General features: G+C 36.1%; 1 protein-coding gene across 2 annotated transcripts in view; it reads right to left on the reverse strand.

The window, feature by feature from the left end:
• Nucleotides 1–21,547, reverse strand: part of slc44a5a (solute carrier family 44 member 5a) — an 83,237-nt gene that overhangs the window by 36,665 nt on the left and 25,025 nt on the right. For both annotated transcript variants that reach the window (XM_084120813.1, XM_084120814.1), the window contains exon 2: nt 1,524–1,572. In XM_084120813.1, coding sequence (XP_083976939.1) covers nt 1,524–1,572 — 49 coding nt within the window. The remainder of the gene's footprint in view (nt 1–1,523; nt 1,573–21,547) is intronic.

Genomic DNA, 21,547 nt, shown 5'->3' on the forward strand with positions numbered 1-21,547 from the left:
AATCATACCAGGAACCTTTAACAAAAGATGCCTCGATAAATGTCCTCTCAGCATCAGCCCACGAATCAGCAAAATGACCAGGGTGATCTGTTTTCTAGAGCATATCAATTCATTGTATTTTTGGATAGTCAGACATGACCAATGTATGAATCCTCTGGTCATGATCTCCACAAGGATAGTGAAACCTGAATTTGCAGGGCTTGATAAACATACAAAATATTAAGTAATATTTAAGTAAAATCTAAAATCATAAAAATATATAAATAAATATTCATAACATTTAATAATACAAATACTTTTATAAAAAATAATATTAATTAATACATATAATTTTAATAAATACATTATTTCATAAATAAAATAACATTTAATCCACAATTTACATAACATTTACATTATAGGGACTTTCATTATGCTGATATATTGTCATTTTCTTCTCTATCCAACCGTACACAATCAGAACAACTCTTTACGCAAGGATCCTGGCGAATACTAATGATATCACATTGAAATTACACTGTGCTTTGAACACGGTCTGACTGTGATCTGCCCATATGAAAAGAGGTAATACAAGACAGCAGTTTCTTCCTCCCTCGGCCACACTTTCACTAGCCGCACTCGCTGCCTTCCGCTCCTCAGACAGAAACAGTTAGTGAAGTGAACGGTCTCCTCATTCTTTATTTAATGATCCATCATCACTCTATATGGGTTACTGGGCCTCCGTCTGCCGCCCGCCTGAACGCTTTTGATTGTTTCACAGCTCCTCAGATTCCACTCACTCTTACTTTACTGAGTAAATGCCATCGAATCGTGCTGTTTTCCGACAGCATAAGGCTTTTAGCCACAGATACATTAATATATTAATAAACTAAGCCCTAGACACAGTTTTATCAAGCCCACTGATTTACAGACCAGCTAAAAGACTATAAAGCTTCTATAGCTGTGGTGTACTGGATTTGTTCAGTTGATAATCTACATGATACACACACACTTACAATAAATATTTAGTAATATGAGATCAAATGAATGCAATAAAAAGGAATGTACTGTAAGAAGAGCATCTCCATGACAACAGTGAATATTTCTGTGAGAAGAGAATTGCAAACGGCGTAATAAAGTGAACAGAAATATCAGTGCAGTTAACCCTTCGTTGCATTTATTATTAAAATCAAAGGACAAACTTAATGTTACTATTTACTTCAGAAAGAATCACTGCCAATATTTATTTGCGATATTATATATATTTCACTCCTTTCCACTCAACAGAAATAGTAAAATGAATACTCCACAAGTGCTTGGTGCATCACCACATTCATCGGCTGTTTTGAATGTATTACTCTTGTGAGTAGAGGTCAAAGGTCAGAAGGCGATCCCCATGATGGTTTGGATGTCACTTCACATTCTGAATAGTTAAAATTGCTTTTGAATGATGAGGACACGGTCATAAATAATGATGACTGTGATCAGTGGTTCAAATCAAGTGTAAATCTGCAACAATGAAAGGACATGAAGTGTTGATTTACCTGTTGTAAACTGGCCCTCTAAATGTTGGGTCAAACTTGCGAGGTTCACCTATGGAAATAAAAAGGAAACATCTAACATTAATTAGGTATAAGAGATATGAGGTTTAGCAGGGAAAATCATAGACAAATATGAGGTACAGAGAGTCTCGTATCACCCTAAAGGTGCTTGATTTGTGATCGACTGACTGTATGTTATCCCACTTATTACTTATCACAACCAAAAAGTGGTTCCGGTACCCATATTGCGATCACTGCTGTATATCATCAATACATTTTTAACAATCAAACCTGTTACAGATGGGTAAAGTGCTAACAGGATGCAGTTTGTGGAAACATTCTCATTAAAAATGGTTGGGATTTCCCAATCTTTGTAGTGACTTCTTTTGCTTGCTATTGTTAAAGACGGCTGCTGTCAAAGAGCGGATGACTGACAGCTGGGAAGATTCAAGTAAAAATGGCAGATATTTTAAGAAGGAAAGAAGATACAGGATGGAAATCCTAAAGCTTGCTTATGTATTCTAGTTTTATCCCCTGCCGTTCCACCTGCCAGACTGTCTGTGACTGTCAGTGAGGAATCTCTAAACTCTTGCCAATGCAAGACACTGTGTTTGGATTACGTCTCGATGGCTGTTCGATGACTACAAAATGCTTTGTTAAAGTGACTGCTTCAGCATTTAGAGGAAAGAGGAATGGCTGAAATTGATCTCCTGTGAATTTGTTTGAGGATTCAATTTTCATTAAATATACATACAGTCCTGTATATGAATCAATGGGTTTGCTGTACATTTCATTTTAGGCAAAATAACAACAACAATAAACCAATCTCATGAGACTAAACGAATCACTAAGGCATCACTATCAACATTTCATCTTCCTTTGCTCAGAACCATGTGAACTGCACATCCCTCCTGGTATTTCCTGAATTGTTTTTCTGCAGTCCACATCATATTACTACCGCCATGCTCTACACCTTGTCTGAATTGGTCTGTCATCTGAGAAGTGACACTAAATCGATGGAGATGGCGGTGGCACATTTAGCGGAGTGACTGAGCATTCCATCAGCTCTGCACAATGGGCCTTTTCTCCCATCAGCCACCTGTAACGCTACAATGAGCAGAGGGAGGCTTCTGACACATGCAATCACTGTGGACTGTGGCCATAGCGGGCAAGTATAACATGCCGTTTAGCAATATGAAATATAAAATCATCCTATACATAAGACAGAATTACATTCCATTCAGGACACAGTTTGATGCCATCTTGAAATATTACATACACTTTCAAGTAAGTTGTGTGAGAGAGAATAGGTTTGTGGGCATGGTTTTATATAAAATAGTGATTTGTTTTAGTATTTTAACAGTTTCAAATGACTAAGTTTTTCATGGTATTTTATGGCAATACTTGCAATACTTTACTATAAATTAGAGTGTTCTTTGTATTAAAGGTACATTTATATATACAGATGAACACTGTTCAAATAAAAAATGTATAACACATAAAACAATGACATATATAAAATAATCAACAAATATATTGATATAAAAAGTCATAACATTATAAGAAAAAAAGATATTGCATGAATACAATATAAATATTTTATGTTTAAAAATTACAATAATGTGTGATTATAGGTTGCCAAGGCATCAGCTTCGTCATTGCAAGAAATGGATCTGAATTCTATTAATACTATTAATATTATTTTTGTAAATGTGACTCAAAATATTACCACAATAATTATCTTCCCATAATTATCTTTATTCTTGAACATTTATGGCTTAAACATTTATGACTTGCGAAAGGCCTATTATGAGGCTATATATGAGATTATATATAATATAGGTAAAACTTTACAATAAGGTTCATTAGTTAACATTTGTTAATAATAATATCTTATATTAATATCAACATTTACTAATACATTATTAAAATCAAAGGTTGTATTTGTTAACATTAGTTAATGCACTGTGAGCTAACATGAACAAACAATGAACAGCTGTATTTTTATTAACTAACATTAACAAAGATGAGCAAATACAGCAAATAGTCAATGTATTGATCATTGTTAGTTCATGTTAGTTAATACATTAACTAATGTTAACTAATGAACCTTATTTTAAAGTATATATTAGGGATGCACCGAAATGAAAATTCTTGGCCGAAACCGAAAACCGAAAAAGAGGAAACCAAGGCCGAAAACCGAAAACCGAAACACCGAAAGAAATTATGCCAATTATTGTTAGTACCATTGCATTTATGGCTATGACTGTGTACTAAGTTTACTAAAATCAAGGCATTGCAATTGCATAAATTAATATTAAAGTTTCAAAGAATAAATCCATTAAAATTTTATGCAAATATTTATTTAGCATTTGCAAAGTATAAAATTAAATGTTTAACTTGACCCCACTCATGTGTACATTAAATAATAATGTAAAAGCCTACTGGCCTGGAGAAAGGTTTAAAAATGAAATGTTCTCTCATAAAAACAAAGTGCATTTAGGTCAATACTGCCATAGCCCAAAATAATATCTGCAGTTATATGCTCATGGACGTGAGTTGCAAAAACCATAAACAGCTCAGGTAAACCTCTGAGAAATGACGGCTGCTCTGCACACACACGCAAAGGTCTCTCGCTCCCTCTCTCTGCCGCGCGCGCTACGTATGCGCGCTCATGCTCGCTCGCGATTCCGGGAGATTTAAACTAATTTGCGGGCATTAGGGAGCCGGTATCAATACGCGGGAGACTCCCGGAACTTCCGGAAGACTTGGGATGTCTGTGTTTTGAAAATCGCTGTCCGTGGGTCACTCTTAGATATATTTAAATACGTCCACACCGCAGATATGTAATGTTGCTTCAGACAAGCACGTGCAGGTCGCGGTGTCTGCTGTTTGCGTCATCACAACATTTCGGCCGTATTGTTTCGGTGATAAAAGTCTTTCGGCCGAAAACCGAAAATGCACTTTTGGGCCATTTTCGGCCGAAAATTTTCGGTGGCCGAATATTCGGTGCATCCCTAGTGTATATAGTAAAGTGGAACTAAAATGCACACCTCAAATAGCTTTAATAACTAATTTGTCTAAAGGGAATCTTGACTGTATATTTTGAAATTACGAGTAGCCTATCTTGTATCTTGGGAACACAACATGATTGATGAAACACTTAAAATGCATGATAATGTACATGTTGTCGCAAGGTTCAAAATGAATAGATCTTAATTGGATTCGCATCTCATAGGGTGACCACCATCAAACAAACCAAATGTGGGACGATTATAAGTTTGTGTGGGACATGTTACCAACACTAAAACATAACCTGAAACTGTTATAATGTCTATCTAACTTAATAAAAACATTTGTATTCTGCCTTAGTTTCAGCTGATAAAAGTTCTTTGTTCTTTAGTCCCTTCCTGAAAACACAATTAGGCTACATCACAATGTAACATAATGTCATTTAAATTCAACATCACTGAGCCCAAAGGCAGCAAGCATCATGCAGATAACTATTTTTGAAACAGTTCTGACCAAGTCCAACTAAAATCCAACAAAATAAACAATGAACAAATAAAATATAAAACAACATGAAATTAGATCATTGACAGTCTTATATATTAATAATATATTAAACCAAAAACTCATATTTTTTAGAAAGGGTGTGAATTAAAATAACCACAGCAGGCAAAAAGTTGATAAATTCTATTAAATTAAAATTTTAATTGACCGAATTATCCATTTGTTTTCTGACAGGGAACACATGGAATGAATCACCGCTCCACATTTTGATTGACAGCCGTCACAACCTATAGTGACCGTGTTTACTCCTTTCCTTACAACCATTGGATAGGATTTAAGAAACGACTGTTGTATTTGTACTTCTGACGAAGCGCTGTTAAATATAGGTGAAAAACTACGCCGCAAAAAGAATAAATAAAATGCTTTCTTAAAAAGGTAAAAGAACGCATGCACGTTTTCTTAATATGATAATTAAAAACCGATAGACTGATGAAAATGCGGGACATTTTCTCAATATGCGACGTGCGGGACAAGGGGTGAAAATGCTGTGCGGTACAACCGTACAACGCAAAACGGGACGGGTCGGGTGGTGGTCACCCTAATCTCAAACCTTTACCACATGTAAACACTGTGGATCTTTTATTTAATCTACTTTTTATTTTCGACCTGCCACAAGAGGAGGGACCTCAATTATCCACAGCATGACCATCTGACATTTGAATACAAAACAAAAACTGCAGTGGCTATCCAGTGTAGCTGTGAATGAAAGATGGCAGCCCACCTCCTTATAAATTCCCCTCAACTACCCGACTCTCAGAGTGGAGGAGGGCTGCAATTCAAGAGTAATTAGAGTTAAGAAAGTTAAAAGTCGCTGGAGATGTGCCTTATAATTTAATTCTGCTCTGGCATAGGGCCTTCAGCACTACACACTGATTAAAACAAACAAAGCTAGCTGTTGTGCATTCACCTTCCTCCACACTCATTCCTTCAGAGGTATTCAATCAATACGGCCCATTAGAGACCACGCCACATACAAGAAAGTCAATATCAAACACAGAAAACATGCACAACACAATGCAGTGCACATTAACACACCCTCAAGAAACTTGAGACAAATGCTCATTAAACCACTTTTAATAGAGAACTACATATACTGTGACTATCTAACAAAACTTTAACTTTATCAGTAATGCAAAGCAATACAGAGGTGCGTGACATTTTCTTTTTGATCCAATACTAAAGCCAAAATCAATTTTAATACTGAATAATTTCAGAGATTTCTGTGGATAAAACGGGTATGATCATCGAACAGGGCTAAACTGCAAATTATCAGACTTATTTATTTACTAACAACAGTTAGTGCAGAGGTGACGCACAAAACACAGCAAATGAATAAATAAAGGGAATGGATGCCCACACAATGATATTAAAGACAATAATGCACAAATGAATCAAACAAAAATAGTCATACGCCATATATAATACAACCCATCTGGCTAATTTATCAATACATGTAGCTGTTTTTGTTGTCTAGTAGAACATGAACTGAAATTGAATTCATTTGTTTGACAAGAAGAGTTCTGTCACGTATGGTTGAAGTAAAGCGCATGAAGATGAGGAATCAAACGAAAACTGTCTTTAATAGATCCAAAAACAGAATACTCAGGTGATCGCAGGAGAAGAACGTAACTTAACCACTTTAACATTGAGGATACCGTCTGACACGAAGGAACAGAATGAAACTCAGGGCTTAAATACATGGGGAACGTAATCAAGGTGAACAGAAACAAGTGTGTAGAAACTAACAGTCAGAGAAACTAACTGGAACTCAGGCAGGCAAAACAGTAACAGAACACAGTGCACCACTGAAATAAATATTACAACAACACTTACATTATAACTACGTTATATTATATACATACTACACTTTAAAAGTTTGGAGTCAGAAAGATTTTCTTTTGAAAGACATTAATGCTTTTATTAAACAAGGATACATTAAATGTAGCCTATCAAAAGTGACAGTTAAGACAAATCATATTAGAGTGATTTCTGAAGGATCATGTGACATCATTGAAGACTGGAGTAATGATGCTGAGAATTCAGCTTTGCATCACAGGAATAAATTAAGATGACTTTTTTAATCCAATGTAAATGCATGTTCCAGTTACATTTAATTTGAACTTTTTTTAAAATCAAACTATCAAAACACTAACAATGTGATTAATGTTCTATTTATTAAAACCAACGAAGTAACACAAACCTTCACAGATCTTGTTTAAGTCATTTCAAGTTTGACTTGACATACAGCAGTGATATCTAAGTGAGTTTTTTTTTTACTTACTTCTTAACTAGTCTTCCCATTAACTAACACCCTTTATTCATTCGGACCAATTCTCAAATACGGAATGCGCATGAAAACAACAAGAGGAGGAATTTATCGTGTGAACAGCCAGTCCTATCTTGATGAAGACATTGCCTCCTCCTCTTACGTGACTTTTGCCCATTCTTTCTCAACTTAAGAGTAGGCTACTTCTTAGCATGGCTCAAAATACATCAGGCTCGCTCTACTGTGGTAAACATACAGTGGATTTGGCCCAGAGCCAGAGCGTTAATGAAAGCCCAGGAAATCCTGAGTTTAGCGGGGCTTCAGAGGTGCATGGATGGGTTCTTTTATCTCTCTATTTGGTGGAGTGGGCCTTCCGTAGGCGCTCCGAGAACGAGAGCTACTCATTACCGGCGGCACTGCAAATGACAAGCACTCATAACATCTTTATTCTTAGAACAAGCTTCACTATGGCGTCTCTACAGTAGGGTTGATGCATCTCTGGTGAGAAGGACAACTTTTGAAGATCATGTTTTATTTCACAAAGTAAATAAATTAATATAATGGCCGTATTGGGAAAGATACACAGAGCTCCTGTCGCACATGTGTTGTTGGAAGTATATCAGGCTGTTTCTCTGTTTCTGTTCATTAGCACAGAGCTGTTCTCACCACTACCTATCATCACTGCTCAACTCCTCCTTAAGGACCATTCACACTGACAGTGCGGTTGCAGAGTCTAGCCTAAGGAGGTCTATAACACCTGGAGAAAGCCATCCATTAGTTATCTCAATGCTTCAGCTGCTGCCTCTGGAAGTAGGCAATTTCAGTTTTGCCATCTCATGGGTGCTCAGTTCTGCTCTCAGGTTGTTTTGAGACAAAAACCTGAGCTGGGGCTTATGTTAACCAGGCAAACTTTGTCTTCTGGTTTGTTATCTGCGGCTGTGAATGAAGCTAATGGCTGAAAAATCAATAGAAAATCACCAAGGAAGATTAAAATGAATGCATATCTCCAGTGACCTGCTCATTCATTTTCATCCATGTATGACCAAAGACAAAAACACTTTAGCAATGAGTAACTCCAAGTCATGGTAACATTGGTGTTATCATGAAGTATGCATGTTAAAATTTACCAATAAACTGATAATTATAAAAAAAAAAAAAAGATAACTGGCCAATATTAAGATTTCTATATATAAGAATAAAATAGATTAAAAATAAAACACTAAAAACTAAAATCCAATTATTTTTAATCCTACAATTCAGGCATCATAACATTATAAGTCACAGTATGAAAAACATTTTAACCGTTTCACTAACATCTTTTGCAGCATATTCAATGAATCAGAATGCAAAAAAAGAATCAGTGATACTTTTTTGTGTCATACAAATGTTTTCCCAGTGTGTGTGTGTGTTTTAAGCGGGATGAAAATGCGTAGTGCCAAACACTAGTCCCAAACAGATGAATGAAATAATTTGCAGTGCAACCCCCCCCCCCCCAAAAAAACCCCTAAAAATCAGAAAAAGATCCGCACACGAAAAGTGGCCAAAAAGCCCATTAGAATTTATTGTCCAGAGGCCACAAATAAATTGCAAAAGTGCAAAACAGTGCCAGGTGCGCAAAACGTTTTCGAGTTCAACCCTTCACCAGTGCCACGTGTTTCCAAGCATACACCCATTTTCTATGGGATACAGTCAGATTCCGGACATTACCGCAGGTGTATTCTTGGAAATACATGGCACTGATGAAGGGTTGAACCTGCACCTTGCACTTTATTTGTGGCCTCTGGACAATAAAATCTTATGAGCTTTTTGGCCAATTTTCGTGTCCGGATCTTTTTTCTGAGATTTGTGTTTGTTTTAACCCTCTGGGCTTCTTCGTCCGAAAATGTTTTTTTTTTTTTTGCTTCATCGGAATGGGATGACACTTGGTAACTTTTGTTGTATTAGCTATGTGAACACACAAAATAATCATGGACATGATTCGGATATGTTAAAGGGTCGTAAAAAAAATAGTCACACTTAGCTTCCTCCCGGTCAAAAATGACCGACATAGGAAATGAATGGGAAATACGAAAAAATACGAAAACTCAGAGAAACTTTTGGTGGTACAAACTACAAATCAGCCACTGTGCAGAAAAAAATTGCACAGCAATAAAGGGGTGACACTCTAAAACATCAAGAGTGCAAATATGACCCCCCAAAAGTTACAGCATTTGGAAAAGAGATAGCCTTTTTGTACAGTCTTTGACACCCCCCATGGGCATTTTTTTCTCTTGTCATAAAAGCAATAGATTATGTTAATTTTGGGCTCATTTTAATTGTAATAATATGCTGTAAAAAACGAAGTGCCATTTTCAATGATCTGTGAATGTTTCATGAGCTGTATGATGTTTTTGACACATTGCAGTACATTATTATATAGATTATGAAAAAAAAGAAATTCTATTTATCAGCAAATAACTCAGCAATACTTAAGAGTTTTTCAAAGTGGATACATTCACTGTAAAGTTCAGACTCTAAGCTTTCAAATGACATCAACTTTGTGTTAATCAAGGCAAGATTTTTGAAAAATATGGTAATGAATATTTTTGCAGCTAGGTGGCGCCTGCTGGCGGTACACTCGGTTTTAGAGGGATTACTCAGCACTCGTTAGGAGTTAATAAATGTAGAATGCATTAGATGCATTAAAAAGCTGAGATCCTAAGCTTTAAAATGATATATAATTTGTGTTGTTCCATTCAGTGGTTGCTTAGTAATTCATTTTTTTCTTTCCGAATGGGAATAAAAATAAATAAATAAAATAAATAAATAAAAAAGCTAGGACATGACACATATTTATATATTTTGAAGCCACTAGATGGCGCTCTTCTCACTTGAATTTTTTTTTTTTTTTAGGCCTGCACTCTATTTTGATGTTAAATGTTGCATTTATTGAAAAAAAAAATTAAATAAATAAATCTAAAATAAAAATATATATATTAATTCTAATGGAAAAAATAGCTCATAAAAATTATATAATTAATGCAAAATATCATAAAAAACTCTATTATCTAAATTCTAAATAATAATCAGAAAATATTATAGAACAAAAATATATTTGATTGGTTATCCTGGGAAAAAATAAAGTTAAATTTTAAGGCTTCGTCCGTTTTTGACCCATTTAAAGTGTGTTTCGAAGTGTGACCCATTTACGAAGAATAATTGTTGTCAAGACGACATGACAATGTCAAAGGCCCAAAAAGATGCAAAAAAAAGCTCCATACACAGAAGGAAGCAAGTAAGAAAGACTGTCCTCATTTGCCAGGGATATGAAGGATTCAGGGTGAGATTTGTAAACACTACACCCCTCCATCCCCCACTTCCTCTTATCCCGTTAAACAGGCCCAGTGTCTCTGTGTACCTTGGATACGTGCTCAGAGACAGGATTGATTCCTGTGGACAGGCTCATCCCAATCCCACAGCAACCTAGAGGGAAAACCCTGAAGGCGGACAGAGTTTACTTCTGTTGTACAGGTGTGCTCGGCTGATGTCCTCTACAGGTGAAACTCTGGCCTGGATATTGATATGCTCACCAGAACTCTGGGTCTGATGTAGCACTGAAGGAAGCCACAGGGGCCATTTAGAAAAGGAAACCCAAAATGATCACAGCCAACTCAATAGAACAGCTAAGTGAGAAACAAAAACAATTCTTGAAGTAAAAAAAATCTTGCTTTCAAATAGGTTGTAGGAATCGTTGTGTGCAAAACATTAGACACAAGAATTATATGAGCATTTGCATAAGGAGCCAGTGTAACTGATGGATGTCCTTCTCTGTATCTTAACACTGCTCGGCGGCTCCATGGAAACAGACGTCTAATTCATCCGGGAGGCTTAATTACATTAGCTTAATGTGTGCCACTGCACGGATCTGCAACAATTTAGATGAAGTTAGACAGTTGATATTTACCTCAGCTTTAATACCAAAGGAATTGAGGTTTAAATTGGGATCAGTGGGTGGTAGTTATTACAGGGATAAATCACAGAAAAGTTTTAATTCTGTTACCATTTACTGACTCGGATGCACAGAAGATCGAAGAAATAAATACAGCCTCGACTCTTAAAAATACTGGAACTTCTAGTGGAAAAAATACTTTTTTTTCTTTTTAAAGAACTGTTCACTGAAATGTTCTTTGAGGAACTCAAAATTCTTCTTCAATAAATAAATAAATAAATAAATCATACTGAACCCAAATTATTTTAATGTAATTGTGAATTTATATTTTATAATTGTTACTTTATTTCTTTTAATCGTCACTTTATGTTTCACAATATGACTTTTTACTGTAATTCTAACTTTATTTATCTTTTTATCACAATTCTACAAACTTGATCTCATAATCTGAGGCAGAAACTGGCTTCCGTACTATTTATAAACATGTTTTTTTCATCTGAGGATCAAAACAGGATAATTTCATAGCATGTTCAAGCTGCTCTTTACATACAATGAAAGTGACAGGTGACCACAGTTATCAGGCAAAATGTTTAGTAAATAATTTACATTTATTTGTTTGGCTTCATAAGACTTGGAATATATCACAAGTATGGACTAGTTTTATGATGCTCTTTTGGTACTTTTTTGTTCTGGTTTTGTTTGTTTTGTTCCCCATCCACCTTCATTGTATGAAAAAGAGAGCAGCACATACTTTTTGCTAAATATCTTATTTTGTACTCCACAGTAGGAAGAGGGTGAGTAAATGATGACAGGTTTTTGGGGTCAACTATTCTTTAAAAAATTAAAAATGAATAAGCCTCCTCATTAATATAAAAGAGCTGTGCCTGTGCTGGGTTTTCATTATTTCTGAATGTGTTTTTTTTAATAATTTTTTTTATATTCTAAGTCGGTCTGCCACGATTCTGAACAGACGACTAGCCAAAATAACATGCAATTTTCTAGAGGTTCTGACAAAATGTTAATTGCTGCAGTCTATTTAAAAAATATTTAATTAATCTGAATAAATCAATTAAAATAAAATCGTTTTGAATGAATGATTCAATGACTCACTCAGACCACTTGTTTCATTACTGGATAAATCAGTGTTTTTGAACAAATCTCTTGAATGAATGATTCAATGACAAATACATGTTTTTAATAGTCACTTGTCGCGACAATGTAATTGATACAATCTTTATTTGAAACGTTAAGTTACTTTGAAAAGGTGATTTAACTGATTTTGATCGCAAAAGCAGTTTGCATACAAAGCTGTTTTTTTTTATTATAATAGCATTATAACATTTATGATATAAGAGTAAAAAATATAATGCTCCTCACTAGAGTTATTTTTCTAGCAAACTATCAAGTGATTTAATGGCTTTCCTTTATTATTTTGAAGGTTTCAAAAACATCTTGCCAAAGGACTGCAGTTGAAAATGATCCAGCTGGCTAACACTGGCACATTTACAGAAATGTTGATTAATGTGTGTTGTCTTTATAAAATAAAGAAAGAAAGAGAAAAAGGTAAATGTGATGTTTTATTGACGTCTTTCCGCGGTTGTAACACTGATTGTGCGATTACATGAGACAGGATTCATTTCAGAAAGTTGTACTGTATCTTTCAATATACCTTCTGATGTTCATTCATGTTTATTTGGTGCTGTAACTAGTAGTAAAGAGGAAGAGATGATCGGTTCAGTGCACTACAGCGTTCTGTCACGACACATTAGAGCACCAAAACTGCATTTCTTGTTTGAATTTTGAACCTAGCCTATACATAACAGCCGCTCTTTCTCAACAACGGCTCAGTGGCAGCACCAACACAAATTTGAATCGCTGTGATCGCACCGGTCAAAGGCTTAAAACACACAGGCGAATCGTTGTCATTTAGGAATAAGATTGTGTGAGTGTTTAAATTGAGATTGCGATCTTTTAACGATTAATCGTACAGATCTAACATAGGGTCTTCCCAAAGATTCTCCTTAAATTTCAGGAATTTATAAGAAACAAACCCATTAGACAAGCTTCTTAAATTGGATGCCCTGCAGCACAACATATATTACCATTATCATAGCTTGTCAGAAACAGTTACATATAACACAGCTCCAGTGTGCATGAATGGCGTTGCAGCCGAGTGAGTGGCTGTTCAGCTTGGCAGGTACATGATAGGAGAAGGCAGTAAAGATAGTGGGCTGGGACCAGCTAACCCTTTCCAAATTCTTAAAATCATCTTTCCTATTCACAAAACTGATCTCAGATCCGCATGATGCAACAACTCCCACTGGGTGACAGAGCTCACATCCAGACGTCCTGGGTCAGACCCGTGGAGTCAGGGGTTAGTTGGAGCTTTGCCTGATCCGGATTGAGCTCTCTGGTCCAGAGCGCAGCTCCACACGCATGCGGCCTCCCTCAGACAGGATTAAAACTCTGATTGGTCAGATCGGGGGATAACGGTGGTCAGCAGGAGAAGTGCTAGTCAGGTACCCAAGCAGCTGGACTGACAGATGATCCTGTTCGCTAATGAATGAGAAATCTGGCAACAATGGAAGTAAATCCCAAAGCCGTAACTCAAAGTCGTATCAAATTATATCTACAGCCTCCCTGTTACACTGGAGAAGTAGACCTCATAGGCTCATTCAAACACCTGAGAATGTGATCCATGCATTTCACCAAAACAATAATATATATAAATAAATAACATGCCATCTATATACATTTTTAATAAATAATTGATATAAAATTAATATAAAATAAATACATTTAGAATATAAAATGCTATTATTATTATTAATTGCACTAAATTAACATTAAATGGAAAGCCCTAATAATGTCTTGTTCCAGCTTCTGCATATAAAACCATAGCATTGTCTTCCAGTGATGTTCAGTGGCTGATTGCATAAACTGTTTAGACTAGTCTTACTAGTTAGTCATTACATTTTTTTCGTTGGTCGTAATTTTTGTCAGTTACATACATCTAGAGTTTGATTAGCCCTTAGCTAACTGCTGGTTTGTCAGACTATTTCTTACGACACACACTGCATCCGGGTAAGTACTACATTTAGTTTGAAACTTGCTTTGCGACTGTTAAAAAAAATTTCAATATAGTATGAATGTGCTTATTCGTACGCATTACATTCGCAACGTGTGACCTACGGCGTCAGTTGCATCACTTCACTTCCATTCATTGGTCTCATGGGATAGTAAAGTGTCCAGTGAATTCGCACAACAGAATCTTGTCCAATGTTGTAGATCATTTCTACATTAGATCATTGATTAGATCATTGAAGTACTTTTCACCTACTGTTTTATGAATACTATGAATTCGGACATGCTACTTGGCTCCAGGGGTGCCTTTAGATTACCAGAGGCCCCTGGGCTACAGCTTTACCGTAGGCCCCCCATACCCCGAATAAAAATGTGACTAGTCCATTAGTGAATACATAGATCTTTCAATTTGTGCTCATGTATGAATAAATTCAAACAACTAGAAACGTTTTTCCTTGTTTTTCTAGCTGAAAAGTCCTTGATAACATCAGTAAAATCCAACTTTTTGGAGAATGTCACTCTCAATAGATAGTTTTATTATTAATATTATTATTTTACCAAGGCTTGTTCTGAGAATGATTTTTAGAATTTGAGTGTCGATATATCCTGTTCACACAGCAACTTACAATAGCATCTCATATACTGTTTGTATAGACCTTTATTCCTTATTCAGGGTAGAGCCATGACAGGTATTAAAGCGAGACTGTGAGGGATAGACTTATTGTGTTTTCCATGGTATCCGCTGTAAAAAGCTGTATAAAGCTCCAAGATCACTTTTTGCAGCATTTTGTCAGCAGAACAATCCATTAAATAACAGTTAAACCCACTGAAGAGATAGGTTGTGTTTATCACTCACAGCCTTGCTTTCATTCCTGTTAAAAATCAATGATAGCGCTGCTGTGAATAAGGTCTATGAATGTGCAACGGGATATATCAACTCTAACCACATTGGCAATGTCTAAAGTAATATCAAATATGGTATAATATGGTATATGATATAAAAAAACTGTAATTTCTTATCACATTTAAAACGACAAAAGTCAAGGCTTTAATACCTGAGTGAGAGCGGAGCATTTGAGTCACGCATAACACAAAACTGACAGGAAAGTGACTGAATCTAAAACCTTCAAATGACATGCAGATTAAATCCATGCCTATTTAAGTTACGGAAACCAGCATTCAGCAAAAAGTGTCTCTCTCGCTTTGTAAGATATTACAGAAAACTAGCTGTGCAGTTGGGTTCCGTTCACACAGCAGGCCTTCCCCGAAAATGCGTTAGTTCTGAAAATTTAAGGGTGTAAGTTTGGTTATAGAATGCTGTTGCCACTGCTGCAAACTCCCATATATATAAAATAAATAATTATTTAAAAAATAGAAGCCCGTACATGAATGCATGCCTACTGTTTTCCACCTACTATATAGTACAGTCTTAACATAGGTCCTTTCCCAAATGGCTAAACACTCTAAACACTTGCGGTCTTCCTACAAGTCCACACCTTTGTGACGTAACGGCGGTTTGACTGTCCAGTAGATGTCTACTGCGGAGCATGCACAAGTGTGGGCTCGACTGCAAATGGAAAGCTAGCGAGCATCCTTCTGAAACTTAATATGACAAATGAGACACCCTAGGGTCTCGTGGACTTTACAATAACATGTGCATGCGACGCCATTGCAAGTCCACAAGACCGTAAGCGTATATGAAATGTGCCATTTGGAACAGGGCCATTTTTGGTGCGTTCAAGTCATGCCAAAAATATCGTATTTAGAGTTGAACGCACATGAATGCCACCACAAAGTTGTAAATACGAGTGGGAAGCTCAGGATTTTGTTTAAGGAGTTGGCATGTAAGGAGAAACATAGCGGAATACTGCAATATTTATATGTATTTAGTAATATATACATTACAAAAAACTTTTCAACTCGTAAATACGAACTTCCCAGTAGTACTTGAACGCTCCATATGCAACTGGCACCAGATGACAAAACCTCTACAAATCCATAATCTTAAAATATAAAATTTGAGGCAGAACGTTATTTTTCACACAAATAACATGAGCTTTGAAATCTAGTCGGTTTTAAAAAAATACCGTAAAAGATCAAATACAAGAACAAAATAAGAAGAGCCTGCTTCATGCACATTACCACAAAGCATCTATCATTAGTGGCTGGTTCACAAAAGGATCCTGTTTCACACACAAATTTTGAGCATGCAGCTAAAATGCCATTTATGCTGCATTTCCTACGAGTCAAAAGACATTTTACAGATCACAATGAAATACATAGCCTACTGTAGGCTATAACTCTCTTCCTCCTTCTCAGGGCTAACACTTCCTGCTGCACTAGTGAGAACTTGCTTTTCTTCTCTAGCATTTCTATAGTATAATTCTTTCCCCTGTACCAGGGTTAGGCAAGTTCGGTCCTAAAGAGCCGCTGTCCTGCAGAGTTTAGCTCCAACCCTAATCAAACACACCTGAACAAGCTAATCAATGTCTTCAGGATTACTAAGGCTACAGGCAGGTGAGGGTTTTTTTCAGGGTTGGAACTAAACTCTGCAAGACAGTGGCTCTTTAGGACTGAACTTGCCTACCCCTGCCCTATACCATCTTATATTACAAAAGTAGCATCTGAAATATGTATATATACCACCAAAAAATATGCATTTACTGCACAGAGCTGGCTTAAATACAGCTACAGAGAAATTATGCAAGCAGAAATAATGTTGTAAAATTTTATTTTGAATATAGAACATGAAAATATGAAATTGTAAATAAAAACAATTTTAATACATGAAACACATACTCTGTCATGACATCAACAAAGTTTAAGGGACTCCGTGGTTGAGAATTTGAACGGAATTGATGCGACAGATGTTGAATTGGACTCTTAACAAGAAGAGAAAATTATAGAATTACAACTTAAATTCACAATAACACAATTAACTAATTAATTAACTCTAACTAAACCTATATTTTTAATTAAGCCTTGGAGTAAATTAGAGCATTTTGGGATAGTGATAGTTTAGGATACACACATGTATCCTCTTTGCTACTACAATTCAAATCCAGGCATTAAATTGGATTTTAAATGCATTCTCACTTTTATTCTGGTGTAAAGACGCCCTTAGAGTAATATTACAGCTTTGTTCCTTATTAAACTTGAGCCACTTCATGTAACTTACTTCCAAGAGCAAAACGTCGTCACCTCCTTTTGTGTCTCAGTCTAATCTACGGCCTCTCAATGAAGCGTAACTCTTCACGCAGTGAGCCCTGCAGCAAAAAGACTCTTCTGAAAACGGAGGAAATTTGTTACGTGCCTATCACCACCATCATCATCATGAAGTTGCTTCCTGAATGGCACATTAAAGCGATGAGCTCTTATATAACAGTGGAGAAACACCCCCGGAATCACATGCCCACACGCCTCATGCCTCACAGCCTTCAAACTCAATTTTTATCTTTCTGTTTGTATGATTCTCTATTTTTCGGCTCAGAAAGCAAACTAATACATTTCAAAGCGGCCCAGAGAGTGTGCAATCCTGATTTAAATGTGAGGGAGCTTGAATCGAGCATGTAGTAGAACTATCATCTCTGGTCAGATTTTATTCTTCTTCCTGTGGAGGTGCAGTTAGAACCAGTGAACCGTCACATCTCGGACAATGAGCATGCGGCCTCTAGAAGGTGGAGTTTGATGTTATTTAAGCAGTGCCTTATGTTCTGAGAACTCTGCCAAAGAATAACAATGAATATTTGAAGAGAAACGTACGTGACTCATGAATAAACTGACTGATTGGACAGAAAACTCATAGACAACCAACAATCTGGCCACACAGGCAAATACATATTCCTCAAAGTGATCGGTTCAGCTTTGTATAATGAAGTAGATGCTGTTCTGCTTACAAAAGAACAGGAAAAAAATAACATGCTTCATTGAGATTCAGCTTGACAAGCACCGGATCCAACCTGATATTAGGTAAAGTTTTTGTTGAACAGAAAACTGAGGGGTTTTGAGGAGTTTGAGTGCTTTCCAAGTCAAATTTAAAAACTTTTACAGCACAATATAAGTGCCATTACTTCCCCCAACCATTCATTTTCATTCACACATTCATTAACACACACCATTGTGTTTTGAAACACTGACATTGTCCTCTAATCGCTATTTAAACTGCAATCTAAAACAGACGCTGATGCATTTTGACTGAGAAAACAGAGCCGGTCACAACAGATGTGAGAAGGAAATATCAAAAAGAATTTTTGATTAGAGTTGTGCTGGCTCCACACAATCTCAAAGTGTGATGCTGAACTCGTAAAAGACTGAAATGCAGTTGTGTTTTTCTGTGTTTTTCTGGAAACGACTGCGGAAACCCCCTTGCAGCAAGTCTGGAAAGAACTTGCTTTTAGCGTTAACCTCTAAAGATTACTTTCAACAAAACATACCTTTAGGCTCGACATAGGCAAGCGTTTTGTCGAAGAACATCGGGTTTAATCTGTCCCTGAGTGGGGAAAAGCAATAAACAGAAGGGCATATGAGTGCCATATCACTGTGGACCTGAGGTACTATGGTTATTACTTTTGTTGTCTCCTCATGAGAAAACGTTCGGAGGAGGAAAATGGAAAAAATGGAAAAATTGGATCAAGCCATGAGTTAGACTGCCATCTCTTAGTTGACACAGTTGGAAATGCTCTCCATTTTAATTCCTGTTTCAGTACTGAGAACAAAACACACAAAAAATCTGAATTTTGCACAAGTACAAGAGAGTTACTACATCATGTTCATTAATGGAGTCATAAATGTGGCCCATAAAGATCACTCACACTGTCTGCACTCATTTAGAGAGAAGCGATTAGCTGCATTAACAGATTCACTCTATTCTCCTCCCATTCACACTAACGCCTCCAAACAATCAATGGCAAGATGATAAATAATGAACTCCCTTCTACTTAGACTAAATTATTATAATAATTGAATGGTTGTCAAATTTTAATCATGATTAATCTCACTTTTTTTCATAATTAAGGACATTTTCACTTCCTTTTAAAAGACAGAAAACTAAACAATATGAGTACAGTTATTCGGTTCTGCAGTTAGTGTTGATGATACTTATGGTGGAATTATGGATATTATATTGGTAACCATTTTGATTATTGGCTGATTTTGGCTTAACTACATAATTCCAGTTCACAGCAACGTTTCATTCAAAAATATTTCGAAATGTGAATTACTTGAAACTACTAAAACCCCCATGTTAGAGAATTCCCCAAATGTTGTCCCAACTATAGTCTGAACAAAGAATTTCAAATTGAACAATACTGATGAAATGGTAAGGGTTTGTGAGTTCACCGCATGTAGTACAGCATAAATAAATAACTATTGTTTGGCTGTTTGTTGACCTTTTTCAAACTTTTGGAGTTGCTTTGTCATTATTCCTACTGTACTGTGTTTATTTGTTGTGATGTTAAAGGGATAGTTCACCCAAAAATGTAAAGTCTGTCATCATTTACTTATTCTCAAGTTGTTCCAAACCTGTATGAGTTTCTTTGTTCTGGTGAACACAAAAGAAGATATTTTAAAGAATGCTTGTAACCAGACAGTTGATGGACCCCATTGACTTCCATTTTATTTTCCTACAATGGAAGTCAATGGCTACCGTCAACTGCCTGGTTACAAGCATTCTTCAAATCTTCTTTTGTGTTTAACAGAACAAAGAAATCCATAGAGGTTTGGAACAACTTGAGGGTGAGTAAATGATGACAACATTTTAATTTTGGGGGTAACTATCCCTTTAAGAGCTCATCTTTTTACATTTGTTGATTGTCACCATTCTTGAGTGTTGAGGTCTATGTACAAGCTTCTAATACTATACCTCGATATACTATCAATTTAAACCAATTACATTTATGCTTCAATGATGATTAATTTTCAGCTGCAAATGTCTTTTGTTAAACGTCCCATGTGGGTTTGATACATATGGCACAGTAATTATCCATATAAATGTAAATACTATCACATATTGTGCCAAAAGAGACACTTGTGCTGTGGCAATTAGCACTGAAAATACCACAATTAATGACTACGTCTAAATGTTTACTCAACTTATTAATACAAAATAATATTAACCCTGCTGAAAATTAATATTACTCTTTTATTTAATCAGGAAGGTCCCATTTAGATACAATATATTTTCTACCAGGGAGTAAACAAACACAAAAACATTACAACTATGGCAGTCATAAACTAATGCTCATCAGCAAAAAGATGAAGGTGGTAAACCTCCTAATCAAGTTTACTCATGCTGGTTAAGCTAGTTAAACATCCTGGTGAACACACAAGCACGCCAACAGTCAGTGCTAGAGACGGGATCCAAAACACAAAACATGCAGGTGGCCATTTCAGCAGGAAACTAATAAATATTCACACACATTCAATTTCAAGAGTAGAAATAGGCCTACTATTGTGATTTGGCCCAGCAGAAAGAAATGGGGGGGAGTATGTAGTAGAGCTCTCCAACATAATAGGATGGTGTTTGTTAGAAATGATTAATGTTTAAAAAGCAGTATGTTCTAAAGTAGGTCATTGACTGCTTTAGCACAGACACACACCCTTTATTTCTTCCCATATCACTGCAGACTCTAGAGTATAGACTGCATTTAACAAAAGATGAAAGAATCCAACACCCAAATTTTTTATTCTGGTTTATAAGTCATAACCTTGAACAGTAAAATGATATAGGGAATAAGTGAATTTTCGAGTCCCCATTAAATATGTCATAAAATATTGCAAAAAATATTACATTCTCAATTTGTAAAATCATGTTAGTGTTCTGTCATAGTGGCCTTCTGAAATTAAGAAGCAAAGTCCTCATTGTTTCAGTCAAATTCATCAGTCAACACCATTGCTGGAGTATTTCTCCTTAAAACTACAGAGAACCAGAGACAGTCTCAAAAACGTGGTTTAAAATCGCTGGTGTTTCTGACGTCACAATCACATCAACGTGCGGGGAGGGCTTTTCCACAGTGAGCACAAGAACACCATTAAGAAGGCACAGAACAAAAATCTAGTACATATAGCAATGTAACAGGTGAATTATGTATATGATGTTTTATGAATGTTATGATGAACTACATTGGGGAGAACAAGTATTTGATACACTGCCGATTTTGCAGGTTTTCCTACTCACAA

The sequence above is a fragment of the Abramis brama genome (assembly GCF_963993115.1).
Source record: "Abramis brama genome assembly, chromosome: 7".
NCBI classification, from domain to species: domain Eukaryota; kingdom Metazoa; phylum Chordata; class Actinopteri; order Cypriniformes; family Leuciscidae; genus Abramis; species Abramis brama.